General features: G+C 52.9%; 1 protein-coding gene across 2 annotated transcripts; it reads right to left on the bottom strand.

Annotated features, from left to right (window-relative positions):
* Positions 1-1,570: 1,570 nt before the first annotated feature.
* LOC120240110 (testis specific 10 interacting protein) lies at positions 1,571-10,256 on the bottom strand. 2 transcript variants are annotated; one of them, XM_039244710.1, is made up of 8 exons: positions 10,083-10,256; positions 9,016-9,149; positions 8,209-8,912; positions 7,883-8,030; positions 5,774-5,944; positions 2,742-2,841; positions 2,410-2,534; positions 1,571-1,710 (listed from the first exon to the last, which is right to left on the bottom strand). In XM_039244710.1, exons 1-8 carry the CDS (start codon positions 10,227-10,229, stop codon positions 1,587-1,589), a joined length of 1,653 nt encoding a protein of 550 aa, XP_039100641.1. In that variant the 5' UTR covers positions 10,230-10,256; the 3' UTR covers positions 1,571-1,586. The 2 variants fall into 2 exon arrangements, with proteins under 2 accessions (XP_039100641.1, XP_039100642.1); XM_039244711.1 differs by having other exon boundaries at positions 9,016-9,116.
* Positions 10,257-15,579: the final 5,323 nt, after the last annotated feature.

The following is a 15,579-nucleotide window of genomic DNA, read 5'->3' as shown; positions in this document are numbered from 1 at the left end:
GAAAGGCCCTGCCCGGCGCGGGACGTTCCCTGTCTCACGGACTTGCTGTGAACAGCGGCCGGGAGGCGTCCTCCTAATGGACTCCCCAAGGGCGTGGCTCCGTCGGGTGTCAGACAACGCAGCGTGGTCTCCTGACACCGGGGAAAACAGTCCGGCCCCCGAGCCCCGCCGCCTTCCCACGATCCTTGAATTGGGCTTTTTAACCTGTACTCTGAACCCCCTGAAATTGAGTGTAGAATTTCGGCACATCTGTGTATGTGAGCGTTTTATTTCCCCTTGAGAGGATATCTCTTGAAGTTACTATAAGAGCCCTGTAAGGACACAAGTCTAAACCACACTGACTCCATGACAGGCTTTAAGTGTCCCCTCTAAACTAGAAGGCCTAAGTTTCAGTCTCCCTGAAACTCTCAGGCAGTTACACTTTGCCCAAGACCAGAGAAACCGCCCACCACATCACTCCCCCACACCACCCTTGCAACGCCCAATCAAGAAAGGCCAGCAACTATAGATAAAACTCTGGTACCTAATGTTAAAGGTAACCCAATAGGCGCCGAACAAGACCCTAGGCTCGCTCTGTGATTGGTTAAATTTAAAGGTACTCTAAATGTTGTGATTGGATCCCACCAAAAGTAAGGAATACTCTAGACAATGTGTATGGTTAAACCCGCTGTCAATGATGTTGTATAATTATGATTGGATCACTGTTCCCATGTCACAACTTCTGTAACTCCCCCATCACAAACCCCATAAAAACCCTACTCTGCCTTTGTTCGGGGCTCACGGCACGGATCCACTGCGCTGGTAAAGTCTGTGAGCCCGAGCTTGAGCCCGTAATAAAGCCCTTTGCCTTTGCATGCGTGACTTGGTCTCCCCAGTGGTCTCTGGTCGTTGAGGATACTGAGATCTGGGCATAACAGCCCGACTGCGATGCCTGGGTGGCTCAGTCGGTTGAGCATCCGAGCCTCCGACTCTAGACTTCGGCTGGGGTCATGATCCCAAGGTTCCTGAGTTCGATCCCCGCATCTGGCTCTGCACTGGCTGTGCAGAACCTGCTTGGGATTCTCTCTCTCTGCTGCGACCCCACTCCCACATGTCCTCTCTCTCTCTCTCTCTCTCTCTCTCAATAAATAAATTTCTAAACAAACAAACAAAGCTCAGGTCACATAATCCCTTCTCACACCCCCACCCCACACAGTTACTCTGTCTGGCCTGTTATGGTGTGGGGTATGTACCCCTTTAAAGGTCCAACCCCTACCCCCCACCCCACACACCCCAGGAGTTAGTTCTCAAAGGGAGAGGCCGTTAGGTCCTATTCACTCTTGAGTTCCTAAGAGCCAGCATAGATGGAAATGGAGGTGGAGGAGTCGCAGCTGTTGCCCTATGAGACCACCCACTCGGGAGCAGGGAGCAGAGGCTGGGCCGAGTGTGCTGGCGGAGGCAGGAGGGGGGCGGAGCTCCAGCAGCCAGAGCTCCTGGGTGATGGGACCAGCTAAGCCCGCCGCCTGCCCACTTGCCACCTCCTACTCCCAACCTGCAGCCTCTTCCCAGCGCCACCAGAAATTACGCAGTGTGTTTCCACAAAGCATTTAATCATTATCCTCTTGGTCTGGGCTTGGAGTGGAGTGCCTGTTGGGCTGGCTTCCAGCGGTTTCTGTCTTTGGGGAGCTTTCAGAAGAGTGCTCCATTTTCACCCCCATTGACCTGTGGCTCCTTAAAGATGAAGACATAGGTAGAGACCGTGGGTTTCTAGCTCCCCACCCCCATGCCCAAGGAGACCTGGGCTGTAGGAGGGGAAGTCCCATCATTGACAATGGGGGTTCAATCTGGCTCCTCTGCTGTGAGACCCTGAGCAGGTGATTTCCACCCCCGCCCCAAGCCTCAGTGTACTTATGAATGGGCCTCGTAATCCCTGCTGTGCACCACATTGTTCTAAAGCACAAGGGACAGTATACAGGAGGTGACTTGTGCGGCCCCACCCCATAATGGGGGCTTGGTATATGGCCACTCACTTGGCCACAGATTCCTAGACTGGCTTTGCTGCTTATCTGCTCCTGTGGCTTTGGACAAGACCCTGCCCCTCAGGTCCTTAGTTTCTTTATCAGGATCTGGAGAACATCACCCCGATCCTGTGTTCCTCGGGTGACCTGGAGGGCAGGGCCCAGGGAAGGGCCTTTTGACCGCTAGAGCTAGGCAGCGTCCTGCAGGCCGAGGGGGTGGGCCAGCAGGACTTAGATTCAGGGCGGACCAGCATGGCTGCTGGCGAGTTTTCTCAGCGTCTCCCCAGATGTCGAGCCTAAGCTGGAGGTGGGCAGGGCCGTGGCTAGTGGAAAGCGTGTAGGGCCCAGAGCACTGGCAGTGCCCCCGCCCCTCTCCCTGTAGGCGGTTCCTTGGCTAGCCAGACGGCCTCACCTGGGTTTCCTGGAGCTGCCCTCTGCGTTCCCCTTGCCTGCTTCGGCTAGCAGCTGTTCTTCATTGAGTCCCAGTGCTGACAGCACCTGGGAGAAGTGACGAGTCACCGTGAGCCGGGCATTGACCTGGAGAAAGAGAAGGGGTCCTGCTCCGCACCAAGGCTGCTGGGGACGGGTGGTGCTGTGTGTGAAGGTCCCAGGGCTTCCAGAAGGGCAGTGGCCCCGGGGTCCTACCTAAGGGGGCCCACTCTCACCTTCCATCCCTACACGCTCAGCCAATGAGAAGCGCTGTTCTCAGGGAGGCTGTATGCTGGTCCCGGCGCCTCGCCTCACCTGCATGGCCTGCTGGAACAGGTAGGGCCGGGCCTGCACCCTGTGCTGGATGTCCTTCAACTCTGCCTGGTACTGAGCAAAGCGCTGCCGTTCCTGGCGCCTGCAGGGAGACGGACCTCTGGGCAGCCAGCCACGAACGCGACGATCCCCACTCGCAACAGCTGGGGCTTGTCTTAGCCTCCCAGGCACCCCAAGGGTGAGGGGCCAGCCCGGCTTTGGAGCCACTGGGCATCTGCTTGCACAGCCTCCACCCCCCCGCCTGCATTTCCACCCCTGCACCCTCTCACACTGTGCCTGTGAGGCAGAAGCGGTGGCTGTTGGCTGTGGCTTTGGGCAGGACCCCAGTCTGGGCTCTGGGTTCAGTTTTCTGTGTGTTATGGCAAGGATTAGACAAGCTTGCCACCATTCTCTGTGGTTTTGATAAGCACGCGGCTTGGAAAATGGGATGGAAGAACAAAAGAAATATGTTGCAGATGAAAGACTGCGTCCTGAAAAGATCAAGATTCCACTGGGGAAGCACAAATCCATTTACAAAGACCCAGATTGTGACTTGGCTGAAATGTGTCTGCTCATCAAGCCAGGTATCCTGGCAGCAGGAGGGGCCCGCCGGCCGTGCTAACACATGGGGCCAGGAATCCTGTGAAGCATGCAGGAGAGGTCTCAGGGTTTGGTTGCAGCACCCACACACAGGACGGGAGGGGAGAAGCAGACAAGACTCCAGGACTCATTCGGGACCTCTAGCAAATGTGCCGAGGCCCCATGGAAAAACACTGCCTTGCGGGGCCAGGATCCTTGGCTACGTGCCAGGGAAGGAACCCTCCTCCATTCGAGAAAAAGAGATGAACTTGAAAACCCATGGCCAGGAAACGAAGTTATTGCAAGATGGAGTCTTCAGCACTCAAGAGGTAATTTCAGCAGCTACAAAAGGTGGGGGTGGGGGTGAGGAGTCCGAGCTGGCATTCGGGTCTCTGTCTCGCCTGTGAGGTCATGCATATTTTTCCTGCTTGATTCTTTTTTTTTTTTTTTTTTTTTTTTTTTTTTTTTTTTTTTTTTTTTTTTTTTTTTTTTTTTTTTTTTTTTTTTTTTTTTNTTTTTTTTTTTTTAATTTTTTTTAATATTTTTTTTTTATTTTATTTCTAGGAGAGAGAGAGACAGCGTGAGCAGGGGAGGGTCAGAGAGGGAGATACAGACTCTGAAACAGGCTCCAGGCTCTGAGCTGGCAGTCAGCACAGAGCCTGATGCGGGGCCCGAACCCACGAACCGCGAGATCATGACCTAAGCGAAAGTCGGACGCTTAACCGACTAAGCCACCCAGGCGCCCCATTTCCTGCTTGATTCTTGAGGCTATTTGTTAGAATTGAGAGAAGTCCATGTCTTGGAGACCCAGGCAGAAAGGGAGCTTTGTGAGTGGATATCAGCCCTGTCCAACATCTGGGAAGGGAAGGAAGTCACATAGCCTTCCTACCACAGGGCGACCTTTGTTGAGCCCGCCTCTCCTGCGCAGGGCAGTCTTTTGCAGCTCAGAGAGAGCAAAATTCACAGACTGTAAGGGCTGAGAGACCCCATGGCATATGTCTTCTCTCAAGTAGAAAATAAAAGAGGTGTGTGGGAAACACTCCTCTCACTCACATCTGTCCTTCGGAGTTCTGAACTTTAGGCTTCCTGCCTTATTAAAAAAAAACAATGAACTTGAGGTCTGGCGAGATGAAGGCATCTCCTCCGTCACTGGCCAAGGATTCCTTTAAAATACCCTTGGCTTCTTAGAGCCCTAGTTTCATCTTTGAAATTGGGAATGATAAGACTGAGCCTCGAAGAGTAGGTGATCAGAACCCCACTGAGTCCTTGGCGGCCCCACTGCAGGGTAGAGGCCCTCTGGTCTCACCGCAGCACTCCACCCAACCTTGACCTCGCACTTCTCCCAGGATGAAAGGAGATGAGTTTGGAAAGATCTACCCTGCTGCCAGCCACATCCAGTAGGTGCTCAGTGTCAACGGCACTGGTGGCCATATTTATTTGTGTTGTCTGTTTCACTAGCTAGGGCTTTGAGGGGGAAGATGTTGGCACACTTTATCCGCAGATTGGGTATTCGAACACTCCGGAGCCAGGTAGCGGCGTGGCTAAATGGCTGCCCGAGTTGGAACCCTAGCTTTGCAGCTCACTCGTGATCTTTGGCAAATTATTTAGGCTCTCTGAGCTCAGCCTCCTCCTCTGTCGAATTATCGGACTGATGCTAATGCCCACTACATGGTCCTGTTATGAGTCAAAAATAGATTTGCTTTTAAATACACGTTTGCCTGTTTCTTTTGAAGGTTAAAATATAGGGAGAGAATAAAACAGGTGACTCTTCACCTGATGGCAAACAACAGTTGTCCCCACGGTGAGATCACAGGCTCTGTTTGCATGCTATGCTATTTCAGGAATATTGGAGGTTTTTTGTCATAAGCATCCCTGGTTTTTGAAGTCAGAAAAACAAGATTAAAACGAGTGGTAACGATGGGGCGCCTGGGTGGCTTAGTCGGTTAAGCGTCTGACTTTCGCTTAGGTCATGATCTCGCGGTTCGTGGGTTCGGGCCCCGCGTCGGGCTCTGTGCTGACTGCCAGCTCAGAGCCTGGAGCCTGTTTCAGTCTGTGACTCCCTCTCTCTCTGACCCTCCCCTGCTCACGCTGTCTCTCTCTCTCTCCTAGAAATAGATTAAACATTTAAAAAAAAAAAAAGAAAGAAAAGAAAACGAGTGGTAACGAATGTAGAACATTTTGACCGTGAACTTTTGACAGCTGCAGGGATTGGTGTTATTAAATGGGTGACCTCGGCTCAACCCCTCCTTCTCGAGTGCCTCAGTGTCTTCATCTGCAAAGCGCTGCCCAGTGGCCTGGCCTGCCTCCCGGGACTGGAGGACTGTTGTGGAGACTCAGACCCGAGGGAAGGTGAGGCCTGTGTCTCCTTTGTCCTTCGTCTGACATCTGACATCTCTCCCACTGCCTCCCCTGCCCTCTCCCCCCGCCCAGGGCCTCCCCAGCCCCAGGCTTCCTACCTCAGCTCCTCCAGCTTGCGCTGGATGGCCCCCGGCCCCTGGCTCCCTTTGGGCGCATAGGCCGCCAGGCAGCGAGCCACCTGCTGCTGTACTCGCTGCTCCCGGGCCCTCCGCAGTTGGGCCCGCTGCTGCTCCTCCTGCTGCTGCCGCTCCCAGGCCTGCAACAGGCTTCTTGGGTAGGAAGGGGGAGAGAAGAGGGTGGGAGAAGTCTGGGGGAGGCAGCAGTCTCAACAGAAACCAGGAGCAGGTAGTGGGGTGTGGGGGCCCGAGGGAGGGATCGCAGGAGCCCAGAGAGCCAAAGGCCTGGGGAATGGGGTTTGTCACCACGATGAGAGACATGATGAGAGCTGCATCTGGGGCTTGGCCCTCAGGCCCCCCCTCGGAACCTTTCCCTACTCTTCCTGGAGGCCTCTTCCCCCTCCAGCCAGCTCTGTGCCCCAGCTGTGAACATCCTCAGCCCTGTGGACTCGGTGCACCTGTGACCCCACCTGTATCGCTAACTTCTCCTTGCAAAGCAGCTCTCCTTGAAGGCAGGGGCCAGATCTTGTTCTCTCTCACCCCCATCTCTGGTAGGAACTAGGTTAATGCCTTTTGTTTGGAGGGACAGACAGATAGATGAATGGATGGGAAACAGAAACAAATTGGTGATGGGATCAATGGATGGATGATGGGATGGATGAATAGTGTGGACGGTTGAATAGACAACACCTAGATCCACCTGGAACAGTCTTCCCCTAGCTCTTATGGCCAGTTCCTTCTTGTCAATTAGGTCTTTGTCCAAAAGTCAGAGAGAGAGACTCCCTGACCACCCCTTCTGCCTCTAGTGATATATCTTGTTCATTTCTTTATTAATTATCCTTCTTCCCAAGTAGAATGTAAGCCTCATGAGAGCAGGGTTCCTCAGCTCTCCTCTTCACCACCAGTGTATCCCCAGCACTTAGAACAGTTCTTAATCGAAACAGAAACTCAGTGTTCGTGACGTCATACAGAATTCAATCATGGTTGGACAAATAAATGGGTAGATACAGTCATTCACATGTTTGTTGAGCACCAGCACTCACAGGTGCCAGGTGCTGTGTAGGGCACCAGAGAGGCCGTGATCAGTAAGATCTGTACCTGTCCTCGGGGCGCTCTAAGTCTGTACACAGGAATAGAAGGGTACCCCAGCACCCCAATGCAATGCCGTGTGGCCAAAGCTGTGGCGGAGGCAAGCACAGGGGAGAGCTTCCTGGAGGGTGGGTGCCTGACTCAGAAATTGAAAGATGCATCCGAGTTACGTAGGTGAATGAGGAAGAGGGGCAGCTCTGGGAGAGAAGGGCGGGAGAGCATGGGGCATTCCAGCACTCTGACTGGCTGACATGGGAGACAGGAGCCTCCTTACCAAGAATTGGCTTTGTCCTAAGCATACTGGGAAGCAAGGGAAGCAAGAATTGGGGGTGCTCATAGAGTGCTGAGTGGATTCTCACCTGCCACTTCTAACCAGTCACCAAGACCTGCTGGTCCAGCCCCCAAGTATCTCTTAAATGGATCCCCCCTCTCTCCATTCACATGACCACCTGGTTTAGGCCCCTATCATCCCTCACTAGACAATGCAACTGTGCCCCCCTCCCAGGCTTCCCCCTCTGCTCCCATTGTTTTTTGTTCAAGCCCCAAGTGTAGCAATTGTCTAACTCTACTGCCCTCATTGCTATCTTGCCCTTCTGTCTCCTTTTCCAGCAGACCTTGAGCTTCTTAGGGCTGGGGCCAAGTGTTTTTATCTTTACATCCTGAGGACCCATGAGTAGATACTCAATATATGTTGGATTAATCACTTGGTTAATAGATTAATTGAGAGATAGAAGAGGTGAAATGAATGAAAACTGGCTTGTATCAATAGACGGCTGGCCAAGCAGACAGAGATGGGTGGATGAGTGGGATGGATGGATGAATGGGTGGGAGGGAGGATGGGTAGGTGGGTGGATGGATCCATAGAAGACTGGATGATCCAAAGATTGGAGAATGGATAATGAAGGAATGAATGAGAGGATGAATGATTCAACATCTCTGGAGAACTGGCTCCTTCTCTGCTTCCTGTTCTTTCTTCCTATTCCCCTTTTTCTTCCGCTTTACCTGGTGGCCTCCTGTCGTTTGTGGAAGGTACGGTTAGGAAAGTTGGCAGACAGGAAAGTCTCTTCATCTCCCAAGGGGTAGGTCTTCCCCCTCCGGTTGGAGGCCTGGACAGCAGCCCGCAAAGCCTTCCAAGGCTGCTTTTCAGGGCCTATCCACAGTGGGACAAGTCAGAGAGTAGCCCCATCCCAGCCGATTGGGCGATCCTACCCAGTATCTGGAGCCCAGCCCAGCTCTGTCTGAACTCCTGGCCCAGGTTGCTGGCTCCCCAGCCTCTCTCCCCACTGTGTAGTTTCCCCGGGGACCCAAACACTGAAGTCCACACTCACCACAGTCCAACTCTTGCTGTAACTGCCTCTTTAGCTTCTCCAGGCCCCATGGCTCCTCCAGCTCCTTGGTCTTTGACTTCCTCCTCTGCAGCCCTCGGAGGCCGGAGCTGGAGCTGCTGCTCTTGTGCTGTGGGTCACCCTCATCCAAGGTGTCCTCGCCAGAACTCTGCCCCTTTCTCTGAGAACCAGCCTTCCTTCTACGGGTGGCCCTGTTCTCCCCCTCCTCGGCTTCCTCTGTCACCTCTGCAAAGCACTCCTCTTCCAAGAACGACCCCTTCTTGAGGAGCTGGGGCAGTTCGCCAGGACTCATATCCCTCTCGGCCTCCTCAGCACCCAAGGCTTCCAGCTCGGCACCCTCCTCAGACTCCGATCCTGAGCCTGACCTCTTCCCAGGCGGCTGGAGGTCACACTCACTGGGGGCTTTCAGTTCTTGGCTCTCCCCTTTGCCAGAAGGGATGGGGATCCAGCCCCAGGCCCTGAGCTGTTGGGTCCTCTCCAGGTTTGGCACCTCTGTCTTCCAGCGGAAGCTGTGGGCATCTGGGTGGGCAGCTGTGGACTTGAGCCTGGCCTTGAGCTGGATGACTGCTCGGGGCAAGGGGAGGGCTTGGTGGCCAGACCGAAGCAGGGTCTGACCATCAGTGAAGAAGCTCTCCCAGGCCCACTGGAAGGGGAAGGAGGGTTTCCGAGGAGTAGAGGGGATGAGACTGAGGAAGGACAGGACAGGGGGCAAGGGTCAAAGTCAGGATGCGGGCCCCCAGTGGGGCCTGACACCCAGCATCCCACCCAGCCGGTCACACAGCTGCTTACTCTTCAGCCTCAGCAGAGCCATGTTCTTTCCTGTCCCGGGCCTTGGGTTTCCGGTCCTTCTTTGCCGTCTGTCCTGCACTCCGAGACCTCAGCTGCTGGCCCTGAATTACACCATCACCACTCCCAAGCCTCCACTGGGCGAAGACAGGAGAGGAGGCCCAGCTCCAAGCAGCCTCCTGGACCACCTCACACCTCCCTCAGGGGATCCCCTTCTTCTGTGCACCCTGGCTGGCCCCCTGGACTTTTTTTTTTAATGTTTATTTTTGAGAGAGAAAGAAAATGCAAGTGGGAGAGGGACAGAGAGAGAGGAAGACACAGAATCCAAAGCAGGCTCCAGGCTCTGAGCTGTCAGCACAGAGCCTGACATGGGACTCGAACCCATGAACAACGAGATCGTGACCTGAGCCGAAGTCAGATGCTTACTTGACTGAGCCACCCAGGTGCCCCTGGACTCTTGTTATCACTATAACTGACTGATCACCATCTCAGTTCTTAGTATTCAAATAGCAACCACTGCCACTTCCTGAGAACCTGCTGGGTGCTCAGGATTTTCATGTGTTAACTCATCTAACCTTCCCAAGGAACCTATATTCCACTATTACCCCTATCATGCAGATGAGAACACTGAGGCTCAGAGAGGGGAAATCAGTTGACTAAGGTCACCCAGCCTGTATGTGGAGCCAAGACCTGAACATGTAAGTCTGTCTCCAGAGCCCAGATCTGTCACCATGGGCAGCTCTTCTGAATGCCCCATGGGGTCCCGGATTTGCTAAGTCAAGGTGGAAGAAACTCATGATTTCCCGCAAACCCTCCCCCTCCTGTAGTGAACCCCAAATCACTCCACCAGAAGACTGAGAGTCATCCCTGGGTGTTTTCCTCATCTTCACCCTGAACCTGATAGGCTTCCCTATGATTCCAGCCCTGCCTTGGGCCTCCCTGTCTCTCATCTGGGCCTCGGCTCCATCTCATAGCTTCTCCAGGGCCTTCCGCAGCCCTGGCCTATGTGGACCCCAGGCAGCCAGCCTGCCTCCAGGCAGTTGGAAGTCCTCCTACAGGGCCTCCCTCACCTGCTCAGCCTGCGAGGTGTCTGCCAGAAACTTGAGCAGCCCTGTGGTCGTCACTGGAGCCTGGAGCTGCGTGTCCTGCCCTGGTCTCCCCGAAGTCGTCCTGATCAGCTGTTGGTGGGTGTTTTGCATGTTGGTGTCCTGCCCCATCCCCCACTCCCATCTGCCAGCCTTGGAACTGCCCTCCCCACCATCTCTATGGCAACCGGTCCTCAGCCAGTCTCAAGGGCTCTGGCCAAAAGCAGGCCAGGAAGGGTCAGGTAGGGTATGTGAGGCCAACTTCCTTCCAGAAGGAGAAGTTCAACAAGATGCTGAGGATTGATCCAAGGCGGGGAGTCCTGAGACCCAGGGCCAAGCCCTGTCCCTGCGGGACTCTTTGTTGACCTGGTGTAAGTCCCCCGCCCTCACTCGGCCTGTGTTTCCCCATCTGTCTGTGAAAGGGACCTCGAGATCATTTGGAAGGGTCCTCACACCCTATGAAGATGGCCGGGTGACGCCTGAGGTGAGCACTCTCCCTCCACCTGCCTCCTGGGCTGCCCCTCAGCCCCAAATGAGGCTTAATGGGAGTCATGCTGAACTCTCCCAACAAGATCTTGTTCAAATCATGTGACCCCACCCCCCCCCCAGGTCCTGACGGGGCAAGAAAGGCCAGGAAGTTGAACACCAGGCCCAGGAGGGAGGCAGCAGGCACTCCTGGGCCCAGAGGAGGCTCCAGAGGGACCTGGAGCTTTTAAATCTTATCCTACACTTCTAAGCATCACCAAAAAGCCTTGTCATGCTAAATCCCCATGGGACACCACCAGCAGCAGAGCAGGCATGTGGTGCCAAGCCGAGACCCTGGAGACCAAGTGGCCGGGCTGGAGGCCTGGCTTGGCCTCGCACCAGCTCTGTGACTTTGGGCAAGTCACCTCTCCCCTCTGAAAAACTGGAACTCACAGGCGCATCCCATAGGTTTGTTGCAAGGATCAAATGAACTCATAAAGGCACCACACTCCATAAATGTCCTTATTACCGCTAATGATAACTGCCCATCATTGGGAGGTAGCAGCAGATAATGGTTAAGGGAACAGAGGAAGCACTTGGGTTCGAATCCCAGCTCCACTTGTGCCTCTGTGTCCTCTTGGGCAGCGTGGGGCCGGTTATAATGGCATCTCCCTCCTGGGGTCACAGTGAGAGTTAAGTCAGTTAATATATACAGGTGCACATAGAACATTCCCACAGCCCATCCTAACTGCCGTGTGAGAGCTGTGGCCACATAGCCAACGGTGCGGCCCCAGTGAGGCAGGTAAAGGAAGGGAATCCCAGCAGATGCCCTACGGAGCGTTGTTTCTGGGGACCCTCATCCACTCTCAGACTCCATCCCGCAGGACCTCTACAGTGTGCACATCCAGCCCAAATAATGATTCAGGTGAAGATCTTTTCTCCCTAAAATAGGCTAACTCTGCTTCTTCCGGTGGGCGGCCATGCCCACCCAACTGCCTCCCCTCCCTAACGTCACGTGGAAGCTCACAGGCAGAGAGCAGGCCCTCTCCAGACCCCGCCCAGCTGATTTCCTGGATGAGCTCTGGGCCACTTCCTTCCTTGTCAGAGGGCAGGTCTGAGTCTCTCGGGTCTGTATTTTCATGAGGGGCGTACAGACTCTTTCCTTCTCTAGCCACTCTCACTTCTCAGGGGAGCTCATCTGGTCCGACACAAGCCATCCTCCGCCTTCCACCCACCCCCAAGTGTACATGTCTCAGCCCTGACTTCTCCCAAAAATCCAGATTTATAGCTGACAGCCACTTGACACCCCACTTGGATGACACAGGAGCATCTTAACTTGACATGTTGAAAGTAAGACTCTCCCCATCTCAGTCAAGGCCACATGCATCCTTCCTGTTGTTCAGGCCCAAACTGAACTGAACTGGCAGCATCCTGCATTCCTGTCTCCCACACTCCACACCCCAGGCACTAGCAAACCCTGCGGATGCCCCGTTCAGGATTCATGGAGAATCCAGCCACTTCTCCCCACCTCCACTGCGAACACGCTCCCCCCAAACCACCACTGGCTCTCCTCTGGATCACTTGACGCCTTCGCCTGGCTTTTGCTCTTGCCGACTCTTCTGTTGTCAGCAGCCAGAATGATCCTGTTAAGACCAGAGTCTGTCATACCTTTGTTCAAAACTCTCCAATGGATCCCATCTCTCATAGAGTAAAACCCAAAGTCCCCACCATGGCCTCCTAGGTTCTGTTTGATCTGTCTGCCGTATGATTCTGCAGGTCCCATCACTGTCTCCCATCACTCACTCTGGTCCAACCACACTGTTCCTTCAGGATGCCAGTCAGTCCCACCTCAGGGCCTTTGCACTTGCTACTGCCCCTTCCTGAAATGCTCTCTCTCCAGAATCCCTGTGGCTCACTCTCCCATTTCCTTCAGGGTTCTGCTAAAATGTCCCCTGACAAAGACTACCAAAGTGGCACTGTGCCCTCACTCTACTTACATGCACACTTCATATATATTCATTTATTGCCTGCTCAAGGGTGTGGCTCCAGCAATCGGCCTCTTCTCCTCGGCAACTTTTCACGGTCTCTGGAATCATTTCTATCAACACAAATGTGCTCTCTTGACCTCACTTCTCCTTCCCCTAGGACTGCCCTACTTCTCAGTTCCCCTTGGCAGCAGAACCTCCTGGCAGAGTTGACCGGTCAACTCGATCTCAATTGCCAACGTCAGTCTCCCCCTCCTGTTCTCTCTTGGACCCTCTCCCTGAGGCCGCCCTCCCTGTTCCTGCTTCAATCACCAGCCACTGGGCCTGTTGTTAACCCAAGATGCCCCGGCTCCTCCTACCTCTCTGGCCTCTCCTCCCCAGCTCCCTGGCTGGCTCCTCCTCCCCTCCAGGAGCAGGCTCAGCCCAGGTCCTTTGTGTCCACACTCACGCTCCTGGTGGTCTCATCCAGGCTCCTCTTTGAAATTCCTTCTATCTGCAAATGAGTCTCAAAGTTATCAGTACTCCTGGCATCTCTCTCACACTCGGAACTTGATTCCTTTCTTCCATGTGCCAAATTTCCACTCCACTCCTCTGCTCCGTCTACTAGGCATCTCCAGTGTACTGGGTCCCAAACTGAGCTCTCTGTCTTCCCCACAGGCCTCCCCATCTTGCCCACGTGATTATCTATCCTTCCGGTTTCTTTTTTTAAATTGTTTTAATGTTTATCCATTTTTGAGAGAGAGAGAGACAGACAGACAGACAGAGCCTGAATGGGGGAGGGCAGAGAGAGAGGGAGACATAGAATTTGAAACAGGCTCCAGGCTCTGAGCTGTCTGCATGGAGCCCAATACAGGGCTCAAACCCACGAACCGCAAAATCATGCCCTGAGCTAAGTCAGATGCTTCACCGACACAGCCACTCACGGGACCCTATCCTTTTAGTTCCTTGAGCAAATCCTGGACTCCCCTTTATCTTCTCCATCCTATCTGACTGTTCACCCTCATGTCAAAGTGTATTCAGGATTGGAGAACTTCTACCACCTGAGCTCACACCACTGTCAACGCTCACCTAACTTTACCACCTTAACCACTTTTAAGTGGACAATTCAGTGGCATTAATATATTTATAAACCGGTGTGCAACTATCACCACTATCAATCTCTGGAACATTTTTTATCATCCTAAACTGAAACTCTGTCCCCATTAATTAAATAATAACTCCGCATCTCCCCAGTCCCTGGCAATGACCATTCTAGTTTCTGTCTCTCTGTCTTTGACCATCCTAGGGGCCTTATATAAATAGAATCCTAACATATTTGTCTTTTTGTAACTGGCTTGTTTCACTTAGTATAATGTCCTTAAGATCCATCCATGTTGTAGCATGTGTTAGAATGCCCTTCCTTTGTAAGGCCAAACACATTTCGTTTACTCATTTATCTGTTGATGGGCACTTGAGTGGTTCCCAGCTTTCGGCCGCTAGGAACCACGCTGCTGTGAACGTGGATACGCAGCTCTCTGTTCCAGTCCCTGCTTTCCATTCTCGGCGTGTCCTCAGAAGCGGAAGCACTGGGTTACATGGTAATTCTTATTTAATCTCTTGAGGAATCAGCACACTGTTTTCCACAGTTGTTTGCACCATTTGACACTTTCACCAGCAATATACAAGGTACCAATTTTTCTATATCTTTGCAATACTTGCTATGTTCTGTTTTTTTTGGGGGGGGGTGGCATTTTATTTTGTTTTGATGGCAGCCTCCTTGTAGATGTGACTCACGATGGTTTTGTAAACTCAAAGTCAAAGTCCTACAATGGCCCATGGTCACCTGGCCCCCAACTCCACTGGCTTTCCCATTTTGTCCTCACTGCTTATCCCACCACCAACCCTTCGCTTCTAGCTCTTCCCTGGGATACATCAGACAGGGTCTCACCTCTGCGCTGGCCCTTCCCTCTACCTGGATGCTCTTCCCCAGATGTCTGTGTGGCTCAGTCCTTCCACTTCTTCCAAGGTCATGCTCAAATGTCAACTTTTCAGAGACCCCACCCTGACCACCCTATTTAGAACTACAACCTGTACCAGAAACACACATTCAACCCCTTACTCTGCTTTTTCCCATTGTACATATCACTTTATTTTTTTTAATTTATTTTATTTTTAGAGAGAGAGTGCAAGCAGAGAAGGGGAGTAGAGGGAAAGAGAGAGTGAGAATCTTATGCAGGCTCCACCCTCAGCGTGGAACCCAATACAGGACTCAATCCCACAGCCCTGGGATCATGACCTGAGCTGAAACCAAGAGTCAGGCACTTAACTGACTGAGCTCCCCAAGTGCCCCTGCACTTTATAACCTTCATCATCTGCTATGGGCTGATAGCCCCTCACCCTTAAATTCAGACTTTGACATTCTAACCCTCAGTACCTCAGAATGTAACTGTATTGGGGGAGAGAGCTTTTAAAGAGGTGATTAAGGGGATGCCTGGGTGGCTCTGTCAGTTAAGTGTCTGACTCCTGTCCATCTCAGGTCATGATCTCACTATTTGTGAGACTGAGCCCCACATCGGGCTCTGTGCTGACATCATGGAATCTGCTTGGGATTCTCTCTCCCTCTCTCGCTCTGCCCCTCCCATACTCACTCTCTCTCTCTCTCAAAATAAATGAATATATTTTTTAAAAGAGGTGATTAAGGTAAAATGAGGTCATATGGGTGGCCCTCTCCCTAAAGAGAAGATCAGGACACAGACACACACAGAGGAAGGCCCATGCAGGGACACCAGAGGAAAATGGACATCTACCAACCAAGGAGAGAGGCCTTAGAAGAAACCAAACCTGCCAACATCTTGATCTTAGACTTCTGGCCTCCAGGTGTGTGAGAAAATAAATTCTTTTTTTTTTTTTAATGTTTTATTTATTTCTAGGAGAGAGAGAGACAACGTGAGCAGGGGAGGGTCAGAGAGAGAGGGAGTCACAGACTGAAACAGGCTCCAGGCTCCGAGCTGGCAGTCAGCACAGAGCCCGACGGGGGGCCCGAACCCACGAAC

This window comes from Hyaena hyaena, unplaced genomic scaffold (assembly GCF_003009895.1).
Source record: "Hyaena hyaena isolate Hyena2069 unplaced genomic scaffold, ASM300989v1 scaffold_248, whole genome shotgun sequence".
Lineage (NCBI taxonomy): Eukaryota > Metazoa > Chordata > Mammalia > Carnivora > Hyaenidae > Hyaena > Hyaena hyaena.
Note: the sequence above shows the minus strand (reverse complement) of the source record. Positions and strands in the feature narration are given on the sequence as shown.

What these genes read in the sequence shown, in the direction of transcription:
- LOC120240110 (XM_039244710.1), bottom strand. Translation starts at nt 10,229, where the DNA reads ATGGGGCAGGACACCAACATGCAAAACACCCACCAACAGCTGATCAGG. An exon ending in ACACCTCGCAGGCTGAGCAG is followed by an intron (nt 9,150 to 10,082) that starts GTGAGGGAGGCC and finishes GTCTTCGCCCAG; the next exon opens with TGGAGGCTTGGGAGTGGTGA. An exon ending in CGCAAGCTGGAGGAGCTGAG is followed by an intron (nt 2,842 to 5,773) that starts GTAGGAAGCCTG and finishes GTCTCCCTGCAG; the next exon opens with GCGCCAGGAACGGCAGCGCT.